The following is a 24,902-nucleotide window of genomic DNA, read 5'->3' as shown; positions in this document are numbered from 1 at the left end:
AAGTGACTCATTGTGAATTCTTATCTCTACTCTTTAGAAAGAAGTGAAAGTATAAAGAAAATGTCCAAAAGAAAAATGAGGTTAATCTACAAATTCTATTCGGGGCTTTCTCGTGAGCATGATTGGGAGATCTTGAGTATTTAGAAGATCTTTGGTTACAATGGTGACTGACTTCTCTGCAGCTTCTTGATTACATGTATAAAAGAAAAAGTGCAAAATTGTAAATTATATATTTGTGAAATATTGAAGAGCAAAAGCAGGACTATTCAAAAAGCTTTATTTGCCAAGATCAATGAAAACAGAATGTGTATAATAATAATAAAAATACAAGTTAGTTCTTTATACTTAGGACTGCACTTTTCTGGACCACAGACCTGTGATGTTGTTTCTAAAATCTGTTGGAGCCACTCTGGAGCAAAGTGTGCTAAAATGCCAGAAAAGAACTATCCTCGTTTTCTTCCTTAAAATATGAACATCATTAATGTTTCTGATTTTGTAATTCTCCAAAGGTTGATTCTGTTCATCTGGACGAAGCGTTTTTGGTGGGAGAAACATTTCGTCAAGTGACTTCTTCAGTCTCAGCTGACTGCAGGTTTCCCCAATTTTATAAACAGTACATTTGCATAATGACTGAAACTAGCACCACCGAAGGAAATGCATCTCCCACTGAAAACACTAGGTCCAGATGAACAGAATCAACTTTTGGGGAATGTTTCTGATTGTTTGACCCAAAACAGTATACCACACATCAATAATATTATTTGAAGATTTGATCTGGATTAATTATCTGACTGAATATAAGAAAAATAAAATATTACAGTCTTAAAACTGTAATTTGTCTAAATTCACAGATGGATTACAGGCATATCATCAGAGTTTTCTCTAGTGGCGTCCTTCACTGTAAACATGAGATTGTAATAGTTGGTAATAGTGTTAAAAGTCATTGTGTGTTTTGAGATTACATCTGTTTACAATTCTAATCTGTAAAAATACTGAAGTAAAAACACAATGATGTAAAATTTCTGGAAAATGGTGAAGCCGGTCTGGATTTTCTGAAGCTCTGCAGATAGGCTAGATCCCAGAGTGGTGGGAGATCATCAGCCCTTAGTATCAATGTAGATTCAGTTCAGTGCTGTGTCCAGCAAATATTGCAGCTCCATCTTGTGAGTGTGCTTGTTTCCAGTGGCTGGAGCTGCTGCAGCCTCGCGACCAGCATAGCTACACACACACACACACACACACACACACACACACACACACACACACACACACACACACACACACACACACACACATTAAAAAAAAAAGAACAATACTGCCAATAACAATCACCTTTAACCTGGTTTACAGGTCTTTCTTTTTTGTTTACAGATGCCTTTTCCTCTTTTTGGGAGTAAATTAAACACAAAATATGAGTGAAGAACAGTGGAATGAGGCTGTGAGTTTATTCAACATTTAAAAGTCACAACATTAAACGTCTGCTGTGTGTTTGTGTACTGACATGGCCTCTAAATGATGTATGAGTTCTCACTCCTGTTTACTATAATATCACTGCTCATGATGCAATTCAATGTGTCCTGCAGGATGGCTGTAGCTTAGGTGGTAGGGTGATCCATTTACCAGTCAAAATGTCAGGGGATCAAACCCTGGATCCTCCTGTCCATGTGCCCAAGTATAATGATAGTGTGTGTGAATGTTTTTTTTTTTTAAAGCATTCGATAAATGTGCAAATAAATAAAAACTGATGACCATGAAGACAAAGACAGGTGACTATCAGTGAGCAGCAGTGTGCTACAAAAGAGTGAAGGTCAGAAGGAGTTGCACGGTGTCTTTGTAGCACTAGATAAAGCATATAAGTGCCAAGAGGAAATGTGATACTGTACTACAAAGTCAGGAATAGCAGAGAAATATGTGAGGCAAGTGCAGGACATGCAAGACAGTGGTGAGGTGTGTGGTAGAAGATGCAGATGGGTTCATGGTGGGACTGAGATTACATCAGGGATTGGCACTGAGCGCCTTCCTTTTTGTATTGGTCTTGGACAGGTTGACAGATGAGGTCAGGCTGTGTCTACTATGATGTTTGACATTATAGCCTGTAGTGAAAGTAGGCATCAGGGAAACGAGGGTCTGCAGAGGTATGCACTGGGGAGAAGAAGGTACATGAAGAATACATGTGTGTGAATTAGAAAGAGACAAGTGTAACAGTGAAGGTGGATGAGTTTAAATATCTGGGGTAAACCATCCAAAGAAAGACTGGTGAAGATAGGAGTGCACATGGGGTGCAGTGAGTGGAGGCAAGTGTCAGGGGTGATGTATGACAGAAGGATAGCAGTAAGAATGAAAGGAAATGTTTAATAGATGGCAGACAGACCTGCTAAGTTTTATAGTTGGGTGGCACTAAAAAAACAAAAACAAAAGGCAGAGTTGAACAGGATTAGAAATGATTATATCAGAGGGGCGATAAATCAGGTATGATATGTGACAGAAGAATGGCAGCACAAATGAAAGGGAAGTTTTACAAGACTAGTAAGACCTGTTATGATGTATGGTTTGGGACAACCAAAAAGACCAGAATGGACTCGATTAGATATATCAGAGGGACAGTTTAGATTGAGGGTTTAAAGACATAGTTAGTGAGACAAGCATGGTGGTTTAGACATGTGGAGACGAACAATAGTGAACATATTGGTAAATGGACTGGTATACTGCCCTGTCTTCAGGTGTACAGTCAGCTAAAGTCAAACTTACCAGATGGGGCGTGTGTGACCGATGGTGGTGCTGATGCGGGTCATGACATAGTCATAGTAGCCTTGGTTTTTGTGCTCTTCTTGACACCAAACCAAATCTGCATTTGGATAGTGATCAGCCTCTTCTTTCACCAGATCAAAGGGGAATGGTGACAGCTGCCAAAAAAAGAAAGATGCCACAATGTGGTTGGAATGAACACTCAAGTTTCTGCTACTTTTGGTGTGGAAGTCTGTGCGGTGTTGCCTAACAAGGTGCTGTGATTGACTTAAGGCAGACAAATACTGCACACTATAAGGCCATGCCACCATTGTTTTACCTGTACAGCAGTGAAGTATGTGAAGTGTGAAATTGCCTTGACATTAGACTAAACGAGTCACTCCACAGTCTCAGATTCAGTTTCAGCTTTTTACAGACTTACACAACAGTTTTACCAAAACACTGATTACCTGCTCGATGCGTACAACAGCAATAGCTTCGTCCATGCCTCTGTTCTTGCGTTCCCGGGTCAGTTCATAGTAAATCTTGCCGGTGCAGAAAATTAGTCTCTTCACCTTCTCAGGGTTGGTGGCTGTATGCCCATTATCTGGGATTAGACGCCTGAAATGTGTGCCTGCATGACAGAATTCATAAAAACAGAAAATAACCAAATATTTTAAAAGTTCTTTTGCACTCTTTTGATCTGTACTCACCTGGAAGCATATCATCAAAGCTGGACTTAACCTCAGGGTGGCGCAACAGCGACTTTGGAGTTAGTACTATGAGCTGCGATTAAAGACAGAGCATAGAACATGTTCATAATTTCAATTGACTCTTATCTTGCATGTTTTGGTATATATGTCTTACGGGCTTCCTGAAAGGCAGCAGGATCTGTCTGCGGAGAACGTGGAAGTAGTTTGCAGGAGTAGAGCAGTTCACAACAATCCAGTTACAGTCATAAAGCTGATGCATGGCAAAGTCTTCAGACAGTTTCTGCCAACATACAATGAAGTAAAAAAACAAACAGAAATTACAATACAACATACAAAATTTTACGTGGAAGATTAAAAAAGATAAGAAAAGTTTAGTCAACCTGATGACAAAATGTACACAATACAATTATTTAATTCAAAAATTCAAAAGAACAGAATTATTTGTTCCAATTATTTAATTTTTTTAGGTACTAAGGTAAATTAATCAAATAAAAAATATGACTCTGACAAAGACAGAAGAGGACGGAAAATTACTAATGAGTCCAAAGAAAAACAGAAAGATATTTTTAATTGTGGCAAAATACGAATCCAACCTGCACTGCATGTTCCACTCTGTCCTTAACATACGTAGTTACTGTGATGCCACCCATTGTTTTTGCTGTTGAAGCCTCTAGCTGAACTAAGTTTTTTAAAACCAGATGGGCTGATTAAGGACTGATATAACTGAGAAACATATCAACCATGACACAGGCTTACACTAAAGCATGCTCAAAATGCACAAAATGAAGATAATGTTGTATGTTTACTTAGGTCATAGATTCCCTAGATACAGATTGTTTTTGGCTGTAGAGTTCCCCCTGCTGGCCATTAAAAAGAATGCTGATTTAACTTCTGAAATTCCTTCTCTTTTCAGACTTGAAAATCATTTACTTGACAGACTATGATTCCTTAATGACATTCTGACACAAACTCACAGGGAATACATCTGGGTCATCATTGCACATCTGTAGAAATCTTTCAGGGCGTGCAGATGAGTGCTCTGGACCCTGTGATGAAAAGGAAATGGAAGCAATACAAATGTGATGCAGTTTTCTTTCCTGTAGTGTATTTAAGGTTTGTTTATATGTGATATTGCAGATCTCAAGTTTATTAGTAACACATAAGGCACTATGTATCCATATATGTCCTTTCATTTGCATCAAAATAATTTTACTACCATGGACAGAATAAACATTTTGTTCCAGTACAACACAGTACCCCACAGTTTTACACAGAGACATAAGTGATTTGTGCTCTGACAGTGCAAGCCCATAGAATAGTATTAAAAATATAACAATTCGTAAAATCAAGAAGACATCGATACAAGGCAGGCGTTGCATTATAAGGTGGTAATGCAATCCCAAACTCTGATGGTGAGACAAATCAAATTGAGATACATGTGGAATGTGGTAGATTAAATTCTTACCATTCCCTCCATGCCATGAGGAAGCAACAACACTATGCCATTCTGTCTGACCCACTTGGCCTGTCCCGAGCTGATAAACTGATCGATGATGCACTGGGCTGTATTGTGAAAGTCTCCAAACTGGGCCTCCCATAGAACCAGTGCATTGGGACTGGCCATAGCAAAGCCTAATTCAAAACCTGCACATGGGAGAGAAGAATGAAACGGAAGCCTTGATGTTGAAACATGCCAGCAAATTGAAAAGTGACACTTCAACTGTGAAATACTGTACTTCAGGTACTGTGGGAGACAGAGAGGTAGGCAAAGAATCATGCAAAACGCACCAGATTTTGGTACTTTATTGTGTTTATGTTACCTACCCAGCACTGCATATTCAGATAGAGAGCTGTTACACACAGTGTAAGGAGCTTGATCAGGGGAGATATAATTCATTGGGATGCACATCCTTTTGTCAGTATTTTGGTCATGAAGAACATGGTGTCGATGGCTGTGAAATATAACCAGAAAAAAATGAGTGGTATGACTGAGTTTGTCCTTTTTTTTTTTTTTAAATTCAGAGATAAGATGCAGGTGAAGAAATTAATACAAGCACAGGTCAAAGAGATTTAGATGCAATCACCTCTTGATATTTTATTCTTAGGAAGTTGGCTACATAAATATGTACATAGATAGTACATCTATTTCTTACCTGAACGTGCCCCTCTCCACATCCTGACCACTGAGACGCACATGGATTCCCTCCTTGAGCAGAGAGCCAAAGGCCATATACTCCCCTAGAGCCCAGTCACACAGTCGCTGGCTCACCATATTTGCACGTCCCTTTAGGATACGACTCAACCCTACAACATGAACACCAATGCAGAAAATCCAGGTCTAAAACAGCTTGAAAGTACATTCAGTGGATCTTCATTTTTGTCACAAGAGACGTGAGGGCACCTCCATGTATAGCAAAATCCTGCACTGGGACAGATGCAGCAATGTTGCCAATGTGGCTGAGCGCTTGCTTGCTGATGCCAGTCGAAGGACAGGTCATACTTCTAGGCTGACCCTCCAGTGTGAAAAAGCCTAAATACACAGACACACAAAAGCATTAAAAGCAAGAGGCATGCATGGGATGCCCTTCTTGCCCAAGATTCAAAAATATTCTGTGTATTCAGTTGTATTCATTGTATTCTGTCTTAATTTATTGTGTTTGATGTTAATTTCTTGACAAAATAGGGAGTTAAAAAAACAACACACAGAAATGGTTTAGCTTCATTAACAACATGTAGTCATACCGGGCCAGGGTGAATCTAGCCAGTGCTTGATGTGTAGGATCTTTTCATCTTTGGAGCGAGTATAAGCTTCCTCACAGATTTTGTCATAACTGGCTACTTCCTCCTGCAAGAGATCAATGCAAGTTGGGCATCTAATGAGAAAATTTAGTCTTTCTTTTTATCTTCATTGTGATTTTTAATCTAGTAACTGATAGCAACAGTATAAGTAAAATACTGGTGGCAGCCTCCTAGTAGACACACCTATGGTAATTACAAAATCCTAAGTGACTTCCTTCTCGAGTTTTAGCATTCACAAGATTTTCAGAAAACTTGAGGTTAGCTCTCTTGAATGGCTCTCTAAAATTCACACTTTAACACTCAACCTGCTGAGAAGGTCCATTACGTCATATAGACTGGAGTTGACTGTCAGTGACAGCTGTCCACATGAGAAATCTGTGTGTTACTTGATCAGTCTCAAAGAATTAGCTGAGCTTTTTCATTTGGTATAAAATCCTGACAATGATCATCATCTTCGGACTGAGTAAGCTCAAGCTAAATGTGTGATAGAGTTTAAAACTGCAGCCAAAAATCAAATCCACTTGGAGGTCAGAAGAAGTTATATTGTGTCTTTGTCTACAATTTGCATGCTTCATAACCATCTACAGCACAGGTGTGCAGGCAGCTTTACCTCATATTCTTGAGTTGTGACGACTCCTTCATCAATGAGTTTTTCAACAAATTTCTGCAGGACTCCTTTCTGCTTCTTGATGCGCTTGTACATCAGCGGCTGTGTGAACATGGGCTCATCTATCTCATTATGTCCGTTCCGTCTGTAACACACCTGAGTGAAGAGGCAAATGTTTATGTTTGTTTTTCTGATCACCTATTTGACCCTGTATGCTGTATGAAAATTTAGTATGTCAGTACTGACTGGCACACTTGTTGGCACAGTGCAGTAAAGTGACAGTCCATTTAAATGACAACAGCTGATCCCACCATCTATCATTTTAATTAGTCTTTTGACTCTATTATTTTTTCTTCTACTGGCTCATTTCACATCCACACAGTATTGTTAAAGTCTAAGATAACTGGAAGATAAGTGAAGCAAATAGACGTAGCTTCTTTTAGCAACCAACTAATCCTTGAGATAGCAACAGGTATTCTAGCCTTTTCTGAACGCACCCTGAGAATGAATATTTCATTCTCCACAATTTCATTGTACATGTACAATGATAATAAAGGGCTATTCTATTCTATTCTATTCTATTCTATTCTATTCTATTTTTTGTTGCCATTAGGGTATCATCATGCTTCACCTGACTGTAAACTACTACTACCCATTATTCTAAACTCCTCACTTTTAAAGTTTTTACCTTGATTTAGTTCATTTGTGTGTGTGTGTGTGTGTCTGTGTTTTTCTAGACTGCTTCTAACAAATGATCCTTTATTGGATTAATCAAAAATTGGACTGAATTGAATTAAACCGTCATGTTTCTAAGGTCAGATGGGGCTTAATGCCCTTTTTAGATGTTGGAAACATGCTTACTCCTACTTTATGCTTTGTTCACAGATTTACTTTCATTATTTCGGGTTATAGTTAGTAAAAGTGTTTCCTGTTTTCAAAGTATTTTTTCTTAAATAACAGCAGTTTCAGTCAGGGTCATTTTACTTGGTGGTTAACAAAAAGTTATAATAACGAGCATTTTTACCAGGTCTACAACGACATCTTTATGGAATGTGTTCCTCCATTCAGCTGCAACTTTGCACACATACATCACAGCCTCTGGATTATCTGCGTTAACGTGAAAGATGGGTGCATTGACCACTCGAGCTACATCGGTTGGGTACGGAGATGAACGAGCCACCCTGGGGTCTGTCGTAAAACCAATCTATGTGGGCAAGAGTAACACACATGTATATTAAAACCAGTTACAGTTATGACACTGTGCTCATTTTAACTACTGGAACTGCAATTCTAGCAATTCACACGCAGTGTTAAATACACAGTATTATGGTCAATTCAAAAGTACTTTTAGTGTATATTCAATAATCCATACTCCAGAAGCCTAGTTTTATCTGGGGAAAACTAATTCAGTTACAAAACCATTATTATTATTATAACCATTAAGTGATCTATTTGTTGAAATACCTGTCCATACCATAAACTTGATAACTGCTGAAAGAATTTTAAACGTAACAAACTGAATCGAACAGTCCATACCTGGTTGTTGACCACCACGTGTATTGTACCATGTGTGGTGTAGGATGGCAGGTCAGACAGGTGGAATGTCTCATACACTATACCCTGACCTGCAAATGCAGCATCGCCATGAAGGAGAATAGACATCACCTGCAAAATGATTCACCAAAATGCAAACATATTGGAAAACATCCACGGAGACATTGTCTTCTGTTTATATGGTAAAGAAAAAAATTCAACATACTCTCTTTCCCTCAGTGTCCCCACAGTAGAACTGCTCAGCTTTGGTCTTTCCCTGCACCACTGGATCAACGGCCTCCAAGTGGGAGGGGTTTGCCACGAGAGACAATGTCATGTACTTGTCACTGACCCGGTTCATCCTCCTGTGATACATCCCCAAGTGATATTTCACATCGCCAGAACCCTGAGAGCACAAAGTCAGATGCTGAACCTTTCATCTTTATTTATTTTTATTAATAACATATGTGCACATGTGCTATTCAATAGACGGCCTACACAATTTTAATATTGCAGGTGGAGCTAATGTTAACCTGAATTTAATAACCCAACATAATAATCTGCTACTTTTATTGATCTATAAAAACATAGTAATATCGCACTTAATGTAATAAATTTATATTTTAGGAAGGTGCTGTGCCACTGCATGTTCCCCTTTTAGATATACCTCTGCATTCTGCAGCCATCAGTCTACAGTTGAATTAATATGCTAGAGTTAAATACATGTGGCAGGTCACATATTTTAATAATTGCATGGCATACTGACATTGGCTTTTTAGCTTGTTCTTAACAGCTAACCTAACCAACGTACTTGTGTAAGCCATAATTGCAGTGAATGAGAACTGCTGAAAAGCTGAACGGGTGTCTTACTTTGTTTTTTTTCTCAGGTTTTGATTTGATTTGATTCCACTTTTGTTTGATTTTGATTACATAACATTTTCTTAATAACAGCTATCGTTCACCTCTCACCTCTGGGTTTAGTTAGTACCACCTCTTTGCTGTCTCTGTGTGACAGATGGGGAGCACTACTAATTTGTACCCCACTTTTAACTGGACCCCATCATAGTTACTATTGATACCTTCTGGTTGGAAAAAAGAGGCTTTCTCAGCTAAAGAGTGTCAATCATTTTTAAAGTTATTCATGTGCCTAAACACATTTTCCAAACATCAGTTGTTATCATTAACACAAGCACTGTCATAGTTATATTTTTTGTGTAAATCTGTTTCATTGCTCTTGACTAAATCTAACTAAATAATGTTCAAACCTCATCCGCAGCCTCTAACTTAGAGTCAAACTGACAAAAGATTTGCTCCAGCTCCTTCCGGATCACATTTGCCAGCACATTCAGTCTGCCTCTGAAGACACATAAGAGGAATAAAAACACTTCAATAAAGATACAGTAACTCTACCTTTGTAACACATTTCTGCACATTCCTAACAGAGATGCAACAGGTTTGAATTGGCTACCAGTGATGAGCTGAAGAGTTTAAATGAATTTGTGGCTCTTACTATTAGTGTAGACAATCACCTATATGAACAAAACAAGGAATGGAACGACAAGTCTCAGCCTTCCTCTGGCTGTAGTTCCCGTCCCGATTCTGCCCTTTGGTTCTCCCTGCCTTCCACTTCCAGTACAGCACTTAAAGCTCCTCTGTTCGCCATTCTGAGGGGCCAATGCAGCTCAGTCAGGCTATACTAGCACCTGAGGAATAGCAGCTGAGAACCAAGTTGAAGCTGTCTTTTTTGTGGTCAGTCTGGTCATTTTGTACTTGAACTTGCCCAGTATGACCAAAAGACAATACCAACCAGTAAGAGTGGGGATCATTTGTGTAAACTGCTGAGGATGAAAAAAATTTCAGAAGCTTGTAGACAGTTTTAGTTCAGCTCTGGTGTTGGTGCATGGGGCCTTTCTTTCTCAATATGTGGACATGGTACACTACATCCTTGTACTCTGCGTTTAACACCTGCTGAAAGAACTATGATGTAGGTAGCTGCAAGCTGCTAACTGTCGAGTTACACAACATTGCCAAAAGTATTTGCTTGTCTGCCTTCACAACTTTATGAACTTGAGTGAAATCATATTCTTAATCCACAGGTCAAAGGAGCTTGCAAAGAAAAGCGTCTGGACTTCTTTAAGTTGCTTGAAGACGTTTCACCTCTCATCCGAGAAGCTTCTTCAGTTCTAAGGTCAAATGGTGGAGAGTCCCAGATATAAACCTAGTGGGAGTAACCCCCCACAGAGGGACAAAAGGACCCCCTGATGATCCTCTAATCGCCTGAGCCAAGGTGTGAAACTGGGTGTGGGTCCCAATCAGCCAGAGTTTCGGGTGAGTTCATTGTGAAACCTGGCCCCACCTTATCATGCGAATTCCTGAGGTCAGATGGCCCGATGGTTCACCCGAAAGACAAAACGCCAAAACACAGTCTTAACAATGTGGTGTATGCTGTACAGTGCAGCGAGGAATGCCCAGACCTCTACATTGGACAGACCAAACAGCCACTTCACAAGCGCATGGCACAACACAGAAGAGCCACCTCCACAGGACAAGACTCAGCAGTCCATCTGCATCTTAAGGATAAAGGACACTCTTTCGAGGATGCCAATGTTCACATTTTGGACAGAGAGGACAGATGGTTTGAAAGAGGAGTGAAAGAAGCCATCTATGTCCACTGTGAGCGACCATCTTTGAACAGAGGCGGGGGTTTACGACACCAACTCTCTGCCATCTATAATCCAGTTTTGAGATCCCTTCCCAGACGCCTTAACGCCCACTCACATCCTGGGCCATCTGACCTCAGGAATTCGCATGATAAGGTGGGGCCAGGTTTCACAATGAACACACCCGAAACTCTGGCTGATTGGGACCCACACCCAGTTTCACACCTTGGCTCAGGCGATTAGAGGATCATCAGGGGGTCCTTTTGTCCCTCTGTGGGGGGTTACTCCCACTAGGTTTATATCTGGGACTCTCCACCATTTGACCTTAGAACTGAAGAAGCTTCTCGGATGAGAGGTGAAACGTCTTCAAGCAACTTAAAGAAGTCCAGACGCTTTTCTTTGCAAGCTCCTTTGACTACAATGACCTGGATGACTGAGAACCTTCACAGACCTTAATCCACAGGGTTTAATATGATGTCTACCCACCCTTTGCAGTCACACTATATTTTTTAAGGTCAGACACTGACTGTGCACGAAAAGGCCTGGTTTGCATTCATTCCAAAGGTGTTCTATTAAGTTAAGGTCAGTACTCTGTGCAGGCCAGTCCCCACCAAAGTTCTTCCGCACCAAACCCGCTCTCCATGTCTTTATGGAACTTACTTTGCCCAGTGGTATGGAGTCATTTTGAAGCAGGAAGGGGGCACCTTCAAACTATTCCCACAAAGCATGAAATTGTACAAAATATCTTAGTATGCTGAAGCATTAAGATTTCCATTTACTGGAAGTGGCCGAGCCCGCCAAAAAAAAACAAAAAAACAACCTTCCTCCATGAAACTTTACACTTGGAACAATGCAGTCTGGCAAATTTTGTTCTCTTGGCAACTGACAAAACCACGCTTATCCATTGGATTGCCAGATGGAGAAGCTTGATTCGTCACTTCAGTGAACAGGTTGTGTGCTTTACACCACTGCATTGTTGGGTATTTTACTTGTAAAACCACTCTGACCTATGTATGTAGGGGAGCGTTATCCATGGGATGAACAAGCCTTTTCTTTTTATCTGAGGGTGTGACTGGGTCTGGAGTGCTTGGAAAAATTATCTGAATTTCTCTGATAAACCTGCTTCAGCAGGGATGACAATGCTGTTCCATTTGTTATTCTGTTTCTCCCTGGTTGATTTCTGACCTTCTTTCTTGTGCATTTAAGAGCTTTCTTTGCGTGTGTGTTTCCTTTCTTTCCGTTCTGCCTAAGAGGGAATGTGTTCTGCCTGGTGTTGCACAGTCCTGATTACCCCAAGAGTCTAGATTACCCACACTAAAAAACAAGATCAATCAAACCCTCAAGGAACTCAGAACCAGACCCTGCAAGAATTTAGAAGAGGAACTTGCAACACTTCCACCTTACTGCATTTTAGAGGTATTGCACTGGAATTTTGTTGTTGCCCATCTTCTACCCCTCCTATACTTCTAACACCATCTCCAACAAAAAAGGCCTCAGAGTTTTATATTGGCACACCTTTGCAAATCTCTGCTTTAGTACTGTATCACCCTAAAAGAGCACTTTGCTCTCAGACTGCTGGTTTATTTGTGATTCCTTGGGTACTCAAAAGTAGAATGGGAGGCAGAGCCTTGAGCTTTCAGGGCTCTCTTCTGTGGAATAAGCTCAGAGTTTGGACTTGGGCGACAGACACCCTCTCTACTTTTAGGCTTAAAACTTTCCTTTTTAACACAGCATAAAATTTGGGCTGGATCTTCCCTTAGTTACCCTGCAATAGGAAGAGATTTCTTCCTGTTAAAAGGAAGTTTTTCCCTATCACTGTTGCCAACATGTTTACTCATAGAGGGTCATCTGATCGTTGGGGTTTTCTCTAGTTCATCTCTATTACTGTTGGGTCTTTATCTTACAATATAAAGTGCCTTGAGGCAGCTGTTTTTGTGATTTTTTGCTACATAAATAAAATTGAATTGAATTAGAACTGAATTTGCTGGTCATCGATATGCAAAAGGTAAAATTCATAGCCATGGCACCTGTGTGGCATTCCCATGATTACACTCTCCACTCCACTCTGACTGGACTTGTCAATGATGGTCTTCAGGGCTGGAATGAGCGACTCACAACCTTCCAGGCCAAAGCGCTTCTCTGAAGACCACTTCCTTTGGAGAAATTCCTCAAACCTGCAAAAAGTTGGTTGTGGTGTTTCACACTGTGGCTCGGAACTTTACACTTCCATCAGACTGAGAAAGGCCTTTTAAACTTTTAGTTATTTGTTGAGGCGTACTAAGAAAGTGAAGCACCACAGACACACCTGGTTGACTGGATCATTCTGGCCAGTAGGGTCCTCTTCTCCTCCAGAGTGCACTGCATGACTCCTGGAGTCTCAAACTTCTGTCTGATCCATTGGCACTGTTCCATGTCATTAATAAACATAAACTCTACACCGATGTGTTGACAGTAAGCTCTCTAAGAGACAAAAAAAAGTTACGTTTGTATTAGTTTGGATAAAAAAGAGGTTCCTGTTACAACTTTTCTTGGCTGTGTGTATCTGCTGATATATGGGTATCTAAATCAGCATCTATATGGGTATCTATACCACAAAGACATTGGAAATCAAACAAGTTGGATCATCACATTCTGTGTTTAAAAAATAAGCATTTATATATATGATCCTTACCTCAAGGCGGTATATGATCTCTCTGAGAGGCAGAGCACTTTCATTCCCACCAATGAAGGTGGTAGTGGGAAGCCGGAACACCTTATCTAAGTCACTTTCAGCCAGCCCATAAATGCCTGCAGTGTAAACAATGAAATAAAAAATCTTTCTTTCAGCCCATCATCGCACAATATATGTAGGCTGTGAAATTGATAGGACAAAACCAAATGGCAACTTCTAGAATAGAAAAATGAGGCAGACAAACAATGGTACAGTCGACAGAAAACGTATGTATCGTGTTAGTGTTTCTGACATTTTAACAATACAGCCCATCCAAGATATAGTATTCCAGTTTAGGTGAGTGAAATTGTTATTAGCCTGTTACTTAGAACTGTGTATGTAGAAGATGCATCTGTACAGTTTGTAAACGCAGCTTCCTAACCAAGCCTTCCACCCTCTGGCCCAAATGTAACACTTTTGGCTTCAAAAGACCAACAATGCGACAGCTAAAACACTAAGGTAGAAGACTCTGCATGAAGAGTTGTTAGTTAAACAACAGCTACACATAACTTTTAGTGATCTTATTAGTTTGGGTAATTTTTTAATTGTTTCACTTTGTTCTATCAATTTTGTATGTATGTGGGTTTTCTTTACATCTTATGTCTTATAAAGTACACAGCATTTTGAATTGCCTAACTCAAAGGTTCAGGGTAAAGCCACTTTTCACGCCTTTAAATTGCTTTTTATCTCTGGCATTTTGACTATTATAACAAAATGAATTAAATTCATTCACAAAGAAACATCAATGGTTTGCAATCTTTTTTATTAAGTGGCTATAATAATTTTTCTTTGACTGAAAAATGCTTAAGTAAGTTTTGCAAAGATTTTTATCTTTACCCTGTGTGAATCCATATGAACTTAAACCCCTGTCTATAATATTTGCATTGAGCTGTACAGGGATTTGATTTGATTTAAAAATGACTGACATATCATATGTCCTTACAACCTGACCTGAACACAAGATGATTCCATTATTTCCCATTATGCAGTTCTCTTGACATAATCTCACAAGCAGCGAAAGCAGTTTGATCTTTGTGGATTAAACTGGTCAAGTCTTCCTTTAAGGAACATTTTAGCTTAAAATCTCAAATCTCTCTTTCTATCCTTTAATTCATCAGGGGCCAAAGCTCTTTTACAGCAGCTGCAGCATCAAATCTCAGCTGATTACATTCTCAAAATGACAGAGCTTTCTTTCTCAAAACCCCGAGGCTCTGAATTAACTCGCCAAACAAGGTCAGGCAAATCACCCCTTAATATCAGCATCCATGGTTTAAACTCCTGAACCATGGTCATTATGTAATATTAACTTTTCATTTAGCTTGGTTTTATGGGTCTGTAATTTCCTAATAACTTGCCTGGAAAGAAACAGATAACCTGTCATAAATACATAACTCTGTTATTTTTTTAATGCTTTTTTTCCCTCCTTCTTTTTTAAAGCTCCAATCTATAGTCACAGAAACCACACATAATGAGAAGCAATGTACTTAAAGCTGAAGGTAGGTTAAGTTTACTGGTCAAATGGTGCGCCAATGTAGTGAAGAGACACGGTCTAAGACGTCAGAGTGGCTTGTGTTTATCTAAGCATGCAATGTCCTCGTCACACCAAACCGTGATAAGACAAAACTAGATAGACAAGGGGCAGGGCAACTTGTTGTATCTATGTCTTTTTGTGCATCTCTGTCAGCAAATTAGTACAGAGTACTCTGCTTATCATGGGGGATTATTAATTCAATACATCCCAGTCAGCGTGTTACATAGGAGATCTTTAGACTTTTCTGCCTTTCTGAACTACCTCGCACATAAAAACCTAGCCTTGTTTTCTTTGATGATGTAACATAATCAAGTAGTTTCTGCCTGTAATCTAATCATAGTAACATTTTATTGAAGCACACTTAGATAAGCCTGTAAAAGTCCTGCTTGACCTCATTGGCCACTGAGCAAAGGTTGTCAGGAGCCAACAAGCACACCTTCTTTCATGGGTGACTTGCTGCAAGACAGTTATTATTAGTTATAGTTAGTTATAATATCAAAGAAGTATGTTTTATGGCAAATGCACATGCACTGACACTCATGTTTTTTCTCTGACAGACACACACACACACAAAGCGTGGGCCTGTGATAGTAAATAAAAGAGGAGGGAGGCTAAAAGATAAGAAAGCAGGGTTGTCACATTGATAAAGAAAACTGAAAGGGTAAATGGGTCGGTGAAGGTACATAAGGAGTGGATCAGTGATAAAAGAGCAGTGGGACAATTAAAGGTATCAAATATATCATGACAAAAAGGATCAAAGTATAAAAATAACAGGAAAAGAAAAGCCAGCGGAAAAAAGAGAAAATGAATAAACATGCAACAGGATTATTGTTCTCACCGACGTTCTGGAAACCAATAGTACAGGGGGCATCGTCAAAGTCTACACAACTGATGTCCAGGGGATCCAGCGTGGCTATGTGATGCCCTCTTACCTACACAGAAGGGAATATGGCTCAATGCATCGATTATTGATACTGAAAGTGTCCATTACTGTTTTTGGTGCACTGGGAAAATTGGAATTATAATGGTTATATGTCAGCTATTTCATTCACAGATTTTTTTTTTTGTATTTCTATGTGTATTCTTCCCCATTTATTTATTAATTATTTTTATTCTTAACATAAATAACTACATAAATAAATCTGTTTATAAATAAAACATTAATAATACTGTAAATTGAAAAGACACAGACAAAAAGTACTGAACACATGAAGAAAGGGAGGTGCAAAAAGGCATGGAAAGTCATGACACCAGCGGAAATGAATCAATAATTAGAACGTTTCTTGAAGATGTTTTACGTCTCATCCGAGATTCTTCTTCAGTTCTAAGATCAACTGGTGGAGAGTCCCAGATTTTAAGCCCTAGAGTCCCCCAAGAGGGTCATGGACCCCTTATTGATCCTCTACCTAATCACACAGACTAAGGTGTAAAAACGGGTGTAGGTCACAATCAGCCAAAGCTTCGGGTGAACCCACTGTGAAACCCTATCATGTGATTTCCTCAGGTGAAATGGCCCAGAATGTGAGTGGGCGTTAAGGCGTCTGGGAAGGGATCTCAACAATGGATTATAGATGGCAGTTGTTCAGTTGTTCATGGCAGTTGGCCTCTGTTCAAAGATGGTCGCTCACAGTGGACATAGATGGCTTCTTTCACGATGTGAACATTGGTGTCCTCAAAAGAGTGACCTGTCCTTTAGATGCAGATGAACACCCAAGTCTTGTCCCATCGAGGTGGCTCTTCTGTGCTGTGCCATGTGTTTTTGGCTGTTTGGTCTCTCTGATGTAGAGGTCTGAGCAAACCTCACTACACTGTACAGCATATAATATGTTGTTAAGCTTGTGTTTAGGAGTTTGTCTTTGGGATGAACCCGTTTTTGTCTGAGTGTGTGGCTGGGTCTGAAGTACACTGGGATGTCGTGCTTGGAGATGATTCTCCTGAGTTTCTCTGAAAAACCTGCTACATAGGGGATGACAATATTGTTGCGTTTGTCTTTCTGATCCTCCCTAGTTGGTGTCTTCTTTTCTGTGCATTTTTGCTGACTTGATGAAAACCCATTTAGGATAACCACATGTTTTAAGAGCTTCCCTTACATGTGTTTGTTCCCTCTTTTTCCCTTCAGGCTTAGAGGGAACATTTTCAAGTAGTAAATATATTTCAGTTCAATACTTTTCCTTGTGTCATTTCTCACTAATACACAGTTTATGGGTCTATGGTTTCTTTTATTTGTATGTGTGGACTGGATGGATTATTATTGACATCTGGTAAGAATATCATGCCAATAGCACCTTTAAAAATATTGACACAAACGTACACAGGTCCTGTACGTACGTTTGTGTCATTTTAAAACACAACAGCTCCCCATTCTGATGAGTTTCTAACACAATTTCCAAAGGCAGAAACTGTCTCTTTATATCCCATTATCAACTCAGACTTGCATGAACAATGGTCCAATAATGCATAATGCATTGGTGTAGTCTTGGACTATTTGAGGGTTCTTAATAATGGAAACTAAGCATTCAATTTACAGATGAATCTGAGGTCACAACATTGCCAATTCGGGATGTAAGGCTGAAATTATGTCCACAATCAGTCATCTAAATTTTTGAAAAATCAAATACCATTTATTCCTCATTTGGTGGTGATAGCTGCTCTTGGTCAGTTTTCACGTTCACCTTGAATTTTTTAGAGTAAGGTTTTATAAACAGCAACTTAATTATTGACCATGGCATTGAACACCTGCCTCGCACTTTCCACAATCTACTAAAGAAAATATTGTGCAGTAGTTAATGGCAAAAGGAACTAAAGTAGAATTACTTTTAGTGTACCGTGTCAGAGTAAAACACCAGACTGAAAGTTGTTAATCTTTTGTTTTTTCCTTTATGAATAAACTGAAAAGGCTTACTTTAATTTTGCTTCCTTATCATTTCACTGCAGATTATAGCAGAGAACTGATGATATATGTGAAGTGGGTTTTACTATCTTTGCATTTTGTAACACAGTCTGTGTCACTTCCAGAAACTAAAATGAAAAAAAAAAACCCTAACTCTACAATAATGAGAGACAAAACATTTTCTGTGTGGTTGCAGTTAACCTGGTATGCTCGAATAAGTGAGTGTACGGCTAGATGATCCTCCACCAGCTTCTCCACACTGGGTTGAGTCCCCACCAGTGCCTGGGCACTCGACAGTCTTTCTGAAGTCCTACTGAGGTGTGGTGGGCCCTGATAGGCTGCACCAGGCGGAGCCCCAGCACTGGCATTACAGAAAAACACATCCCAGGACTGCATAGAGAAAGAAAGAGACAGTTTACTCAGCAATATGCTAACTAGTCACATGAATTAATAGCCTGTCACCAACGTAGTTAGGTTAAACAGTGATTACTAAGCAAGACTCAAGTCAAGTCACTGTTATCGGGAGCATTTGCCATAACTGGCAATGAGGCAAGATTTACAAAAATCAGTGTAGGTAAAATGAAAACACATAACTTTTTGAAGGCAGTTTACTCACACTCCTGTAGAGATTAAGAATGAATTGTACCCCAAGTTAATATCCGTGTGAGGGCAGGAGAGTGACTACTTCTTGCAATTTAGTGTGAGTCATTACATTACGAGCTTTTCACCATGTACTTAGTGCAAAGCGTACAGTGATTCTCCCAGGCTGACTAAGGGAATCCACATTTTAATTTATCAATGTAAGCATTTTGGTTGCTGCTATACTTTTATTTTGGAGGAGAGTCAGAGAGGAAAGCAAGGGTACGGTACCATGTCTACCAAACAAGTTGAGAAACTATGGCTCCACCCACACATATCTGCTTATTAGTGTTAAGTAACTACAACTGTACTCACCTCAATGGAAGCACAAACTTCTGGATAATCTGTACCTTACTGCAGGACCAAATTAGATGCAGTAAGGCCTAGGAGCCAGCTATTGGCTACAACTACATCACACTTGACTTTCAACTGACAAGATGAGTTATAAAACAAAATCTCAGACTGTGCAGTTTTTATAACGGGGGAAACTATCAATAGACACCAAAATTGTTTTCTGGACTGGACAATAAACATTTTTAATGTTCGGCTGGCCACTTAACCATGGAATTCTATGTGAACTGACTAATTTATGCAGGCAACTTCAAGTTGCCACTCCAGGAACTACAGTTTTTTGCATTTCATCATGTAGACTGGTGTCATAGTGCACACTCTGTGTGATGTCTAAGTGAGAATAGCCTAAGTGAGAATAGTGCAGGTAGTTGTCTATTGCATTTACACTGAGTGTGTCATGTATCCTTTACACTCTATTCAGGCAGCTCCATCACCTAAATTCCAGGATTTCCACTAATAATGTGTCTTCAGTGGATTGTCACTGTGCAACATGTCAAGAAGTACAGGTGTGGACAATTTTGTGTCTTGACGATCATGTGTGAAAATTTTGTATTTTCAAGTTTTAGTAAAATTGTCAACTTTCTTTCTTTACATGTGTATTTAGTGGTCGTTATTTATGTACTTATTTATTATTATTTTCCATTTTTCGACCTCCCCTCCAGCCACCACCAACATCCCAATTTATTTTCAAAATCTGTTTCTGTTTATCTTTTTAAATTTCATCATAAATTTCTGCTCCTTTATACAAATTTAAACACTGTGTCATAGTCACCTTTTCAGTTATGGGTTAATCACCATCATACTTTGGTCCCATGCCAGGCAACCTAATACCTGTCTGTAACTGATGGAGGTGGAGTTATTTTTCACTGTTATGTATTAGGTCATCTCTGCCGACCAAGACACTTGGTTGGTTTTACATGCAGTTTCATATTTTAAACATATATAATTGCAGAAATGACAACGACATCAAACACAGAATTAAATTCATCTGTACCTTGTGTACACTCTTTGGATTCTCCAGCCATGTGTAGTACATCTCCTCCACATAGTTAGAGCTAGTGCCATTAAGAAAGGGTTCACTAGCTAGAGGTGTGTTCAGGTGCCTTGCGGGCTGAGATGTCCTTAAGCCCTGTTTAACTGCCAACGGTACAGGCTTTGATAGGCTCTGGGCCATTTGTACAGCCGTTAAAGGCCAAAGCCTTACAACCGTAGTCCTTAAGCGGTGCATAGCAGCAGATGAGTCACAGTTCTGCAGGACCACTCTCCTGGACAAGGAGATCCTCCAGGCTAATCAGCAGCTGCCCGTCTTCAAATCCATCTGGCTTGCTGAAATGGAGAGATTGGCTTATCTGCAGACACTGCCCCTTTTCTTCTCTCAACTGTCCAATGGATCCTGCAGATTCCAAATATAGATTTTGTAATTGAGCAAACCCAATAAGGCTAATATTAAATATATTTTAGTGGAAAAACACAAGGTAGGGCCAAAAAAATTTTTATTCAGTTTCTCAGTACTTGTATGTGAATGAAGTGCTAGTTGTAAATTCAGGTATGCATTTTGCCATATGTAGCTGCAGAGATTACTTAAAAATTCTGAAAATGTGATATGTACCATAGGCAGCATATGGACTAAGGCCTCAATTATTTCAGAAAAGACTGGGGAAGGAGTCCAAGACTACCATTACATGCTAAAGAAGCAGAGGGTTGCTAACAAGCACAGAAAAGTGGCTAACAATTTGTGATTTCCTTACCCCTAAATCTTGGTCAATATTTAAAAGGTGAACAACAAGAAGTACTTTTGCAACCAGGCCCCTGCTCACCATTAATGAAAAATGCAGGTTTAGGGGGGATCTCTAGAGGCAAGATGTGCCCCATGTTTATACGGCCTATGACTTAGTTATAAGGTTTAAGACTCAGCATTTAGCTATTATATTCAAGCCTTAGATTTAGTTATGGTTTTCAGTATTATGTTATACAATATAGGGACACTATTCACACACTATATGCACATACCCCTATTAAATGTAGGCCTAACGCTAACGGCTGCAAAATGTTGCAGTTTATTTCAGCAAGCAACAAAGCATGTCAAAAATAATAGCTTTCACTTTTAAAGACACCTTAGTAGTTCCTAAAACCTGGACTTTAATCTTTAGCAGATTTTACTGAAAAAGAGAATGTATGGCTTTTGGTGTATTCCTAGTCATTACTTTTTAGCATTTTATGGCAATCTAATTGAATGTTTCTGTGAGCACAAGTTAAGCAGTAAGACAACACAGGGGAATTTAGTTACGAAAACACAGAAAAATAACACTGGCGCGGGTTAACAACACATCTAACGGGTCTTTCCAGGAAAAAAAGTAAAATTAAGTTCACTGAGGGAGGCATAAAGCCTAAACACAGACAACAAGCCTCGTAACCTTAAAATCTGCATTCAGTAAATACAATCCCAAACACAAAGCAAGAACACTTCAAAAACCGTACTATCACTATGAAGCATTAATCAGGTTCAAAGTAAAGTTTCCCGTTAAATAAAGCTTTTAGGATAACACTTCATTTGTATCGAGTTTGTTACCTTTTCCACCGTCTCGTAGGTGCTTTTGACGCCTTCCCCGGAGCCTCCCGTGTTGTAAATGAGTGAAAGTCATTGGTCCTGTCGTAGACTAAAGTCTGTGCGCGCGCGTGTGTGTCGCGCGCGAGCGCTGTCTCGTTCCTGGTGCTGAAAAGCGTCCTGATAGTGAACTCTTTACAAATACTTGTTTAAGCAAGCAACAAAGAAAACGTTTTCGTTCTCTGGTGTTCTCGGCCTTGCTGAACGCAGGGTTAGTTTTGTCTGTTCAACTCAAATGATATGCATGTTTAAAATGCGCCTAATGTGGGCAGAGATGTAATGAATGGATAACTACATCTCGAATGTAGTCACATTTAAATAAAACCAAAACATTTTTTGTGGTGTTTTTTTTATTACATAGAAATATATATTTTTCTGATTACAGTAAATTTCATTACTGATGAAAACCGCACGAGTACACATACAAACACTCAAGAGATGACTATAACTCTAAGAAAAAAGAGGTGTTAAAAGTTATGTGTTGGTGTAGAAGGCTGATACTATCACCGTTTGAGTCACAATGTTGTCAGTCTGGTTGGTAAAAAAAGCAGAATTTCTAATTATCGCATCTTGTTTCATGAAGAAAAATATACCTGTATTAAAATCTGAGATGGTTAATTCATATGGCTCACAGTATATAATCAAAGTACTTCAAAGCAGACCTTAAGTAAAAAAGCATTTTATCCCTCAGCTTATTAATTTGTTCTCAGACAGGCTCCGATACCTCTGCACCACTGACTTTGATGTTAATATGTATTCATGTAATTGGTGTTTTGGCAACACAGCTTAATTCATGATGCTAATGAAGTATTTGCAACACTAAAGGCAGACACAGAGGAGACAAGAAAGACATTCACACATATACTTCAGGTGGTGGTGACACAGATTTTCAGCCACTTCATTATGTAAACTTGGATCTCACAGCACAAATAATTAACATAGTAATACCACTCTGCATTCAAAATAGAATAAATGCATTTACACCACTGCCAGAAAATGTTTTACATTTCATGAAAGCTTTATTTAATTAAATATTTAATTAAACGAATTGCAAACATAACAGAAGTTTTGCCCTTTAAACTTTCCTTTAATAAAAAATCATCGCTCTTCAGCCTTGCTGAAGCTACTGCAGACAGCTGACTGCCTCTTCTCTGAAGAATTCTTGCCTTGTTTGGCTCTGTACTTTAAAACAATGGACGTCATTAACAATCAAATCCGGGCATAACACATGAACATTTCACACCTCAATTTTTTTTGTAAAGAAAACAAAATACTAAATAAAACGACAAAGCCTTAAAAATCGCAAATATATTCTCCTTATCTAGTCTTTAATTAAACATGACTTTTATCAGTTTCTTGGTACTATCCCATGGATGCTGGGAATATCATTTTTTGTGTGTGCATGTGTGTCTCTATCTCTTTTCAGGCTGACAGATCACATGTTCCTGGTTCTGTACTGCTGTTTGTGATGTTTTATTTTTTATTTTTTGTTATTGTTGTTGTTTTTTATGGTGTGCTAGTCTTTTTCTTGTTTTTCAGGTTGAAAAACCTGGTCCTGGATGAATAAGAAAGTGCAACAAGATTTCCATAGCAGAAGCCAAGAGGAGAAATGGCCTGTTTTCCAAAGATCCATGCAAAGATCCCAAGGTGTGCTTTCAGCTACAAGTGAATAACAATACAAGGGCAGATCCTGAGCTGAAATTGAGCAATGCTAGAAGAGCATTGAGGAAAACAGGCATCACACAATATCAATGCTGGTGTACCTAAGAGCAGAGAACAGCAGCCTCCAAGATCAATCTCTCAGAACCAGCATTGCAACATTGCAAATACTACTACTACTACTACTACTAATAATAATAATAATAATAATCATAATAATCATAATGATGCTGGTGCAAGAGTACTAGAAAGAGACATCATATTAGCTTTTTTTCATTCTTGAATTTAAAATCCTTCTAAAACTCTGGTTTTCTTCCACAGTGTGTCTTTTATCGTGTCTTCCTCCCCTCACCCCTAACCAGTTATATATTGAAAAACTTACCTCGATGTCTGCCACTGCGATGGTTACTGTATCCTGTACAATGAGGTCGCTATTGTCTCCTCTTAGATTCGTACCCACCCTCTCTCCCTTTTTCAAATAATTCACTTCTTATGGGGATCTGCCTGACCCAGGAACTGGCACCAGTCCCCTCTGAGGCCGTCCCCAAACCACAGCCTCAATTTATGCTCAAGCCATCTGCCATTAACAACAAAAATGTTAGCAAACCTAACATTTTTGTAGGTTTTCACAAGCATGTGATCCCAGCTAGTGAATTACTACTTTTTTTTTACTGCAATTTTAAATATGTTTCTACTGTATTTCACTATAATCCGTGACATTAAGGTATTTGCAAAAGGTGAGTTTTATCTCCCTAAATTTAATATATTTCAATTTGATTTATTTATTTAGCTCCAATTTACAAAAGCAACCAAATTAGGGAACTTAACTGTCATGGTCCTGCGGCCATGACTGAGTGACTTTGTGTTTGTGTCCCTTATTGTTATTACTTTCATTATTATTCATGGCTGTTTTGGGATGGTTTGTGTTTGGGATTTTAGACACTGGGTTCTGGGTTTGTGCTCCCTCTGTTGGTCCCTGGTTGTTAGGTATTTTAGTACCATGGTAGCATTTACTGGATATTGTTTTATAGTGACATTATACAGGAAAACTCTGTCATTCAATAAGGCCCCTTTGTTTTAGTTATTTTTCTCTTTGACCCAAGAATTGATGTGTGAGAATCACAGGCTGGTACAAGGTTGAAATACCACAGAGATCACTCCCTCAGCTACATTAGTTTCTTAATCTTTTAGGAGACGCCTGTTGAAGGCCAAATGGTTTGTTTCAGATTTCACTAATGTAAGAACTCTTTGTTTTGTGCCTTGAAAATATGTCGCTGAGATAATCACAATTGTAGCTGAACTGATAAACTACACAAAGGATGCTTCTTCACCCAAGGGCAGGAAGACGCTGCCTTATCTTGGTCTGTACTGGTTTAAACTGATAAATCTGCTGTCTCATGAATTTTACCCTCTATATAAACTGTTGTACTTGTGAATAAAGTTGAGTCACTTTGGGAAGACAATCTAAAGCAGTCTCTGTT

General features: G+C 39.1%; 1 protein-coding gene across 1 annotated transcript; it reads right to left on the bottom strand.

The window, feature by feature from the left end:
• Positions 1-268: 268 nt before the first annotated feature.
• On the bottom strand, positions 269-21,903 carry ogdhb (oxoglutarate dehydrogenase b). Its single transcript, XM_085414789.1, has 23 exons — positions 21,727-21,903; positions 20,152-20,550; positions 18,369-18,557; positions 16,116-16,209; positions 13,708-13,823; positions 13,342-13,496; positions 13,064-13,210; positions 9,642-9,732; positions 8,603-8,782; positions 8,380-8,508; positions 7,868-8,047; positions 6,847-6,999; positions 6,180-6,282; positions 5,839-5,967; positions 5,591-5,741; positions 5,262-5,389; positions 4,903-5,081; positions 4,412-4,483; positions 3,592-3,717; positions 3,438-3,510; positions 3,195-3,358; positions 2,749-2,903; positions 269-1,218 (listed from the first exon to the last, which is right to left on the bottom strand). Exons 2-23 carry the CDS (start codon positions 20,383-20,385, stop codon positions 1,122-1,124), a joined length of 3,045 nt encoding a protein of 1,014 aa, XP_085270915.1. The 5' UTR covers positions 20,386-20,550; positions 21,727-21,903; the 3' UTR covers positions 269-1,121.
• Between the last annotated feature and the right edge of the window lie 2,999 nt (positions 21,904-24,902).

This window comes from Rhamphochromis longiceps, linkage group LG7, assembly GCF_057381845.1.
Source record: "Rhamphochromis longiceps isolate RC_006_pf linkage group LG7, R_longiceps_female_GT1.1, whole genome shotgun sequence".
In the NCBI taxonomy this organism is placed as follows: Eukaryota; Metazoa; Chordata; class Actinopteri; order Cichliformes; family Cichlidae; genus Rhamphochromis; species Rhamphochromis longiceps.
Note: the sequence above shows the minus strand (reverse complement) of the source record. Positions and strands in the feature narration are given on the sequence as shown.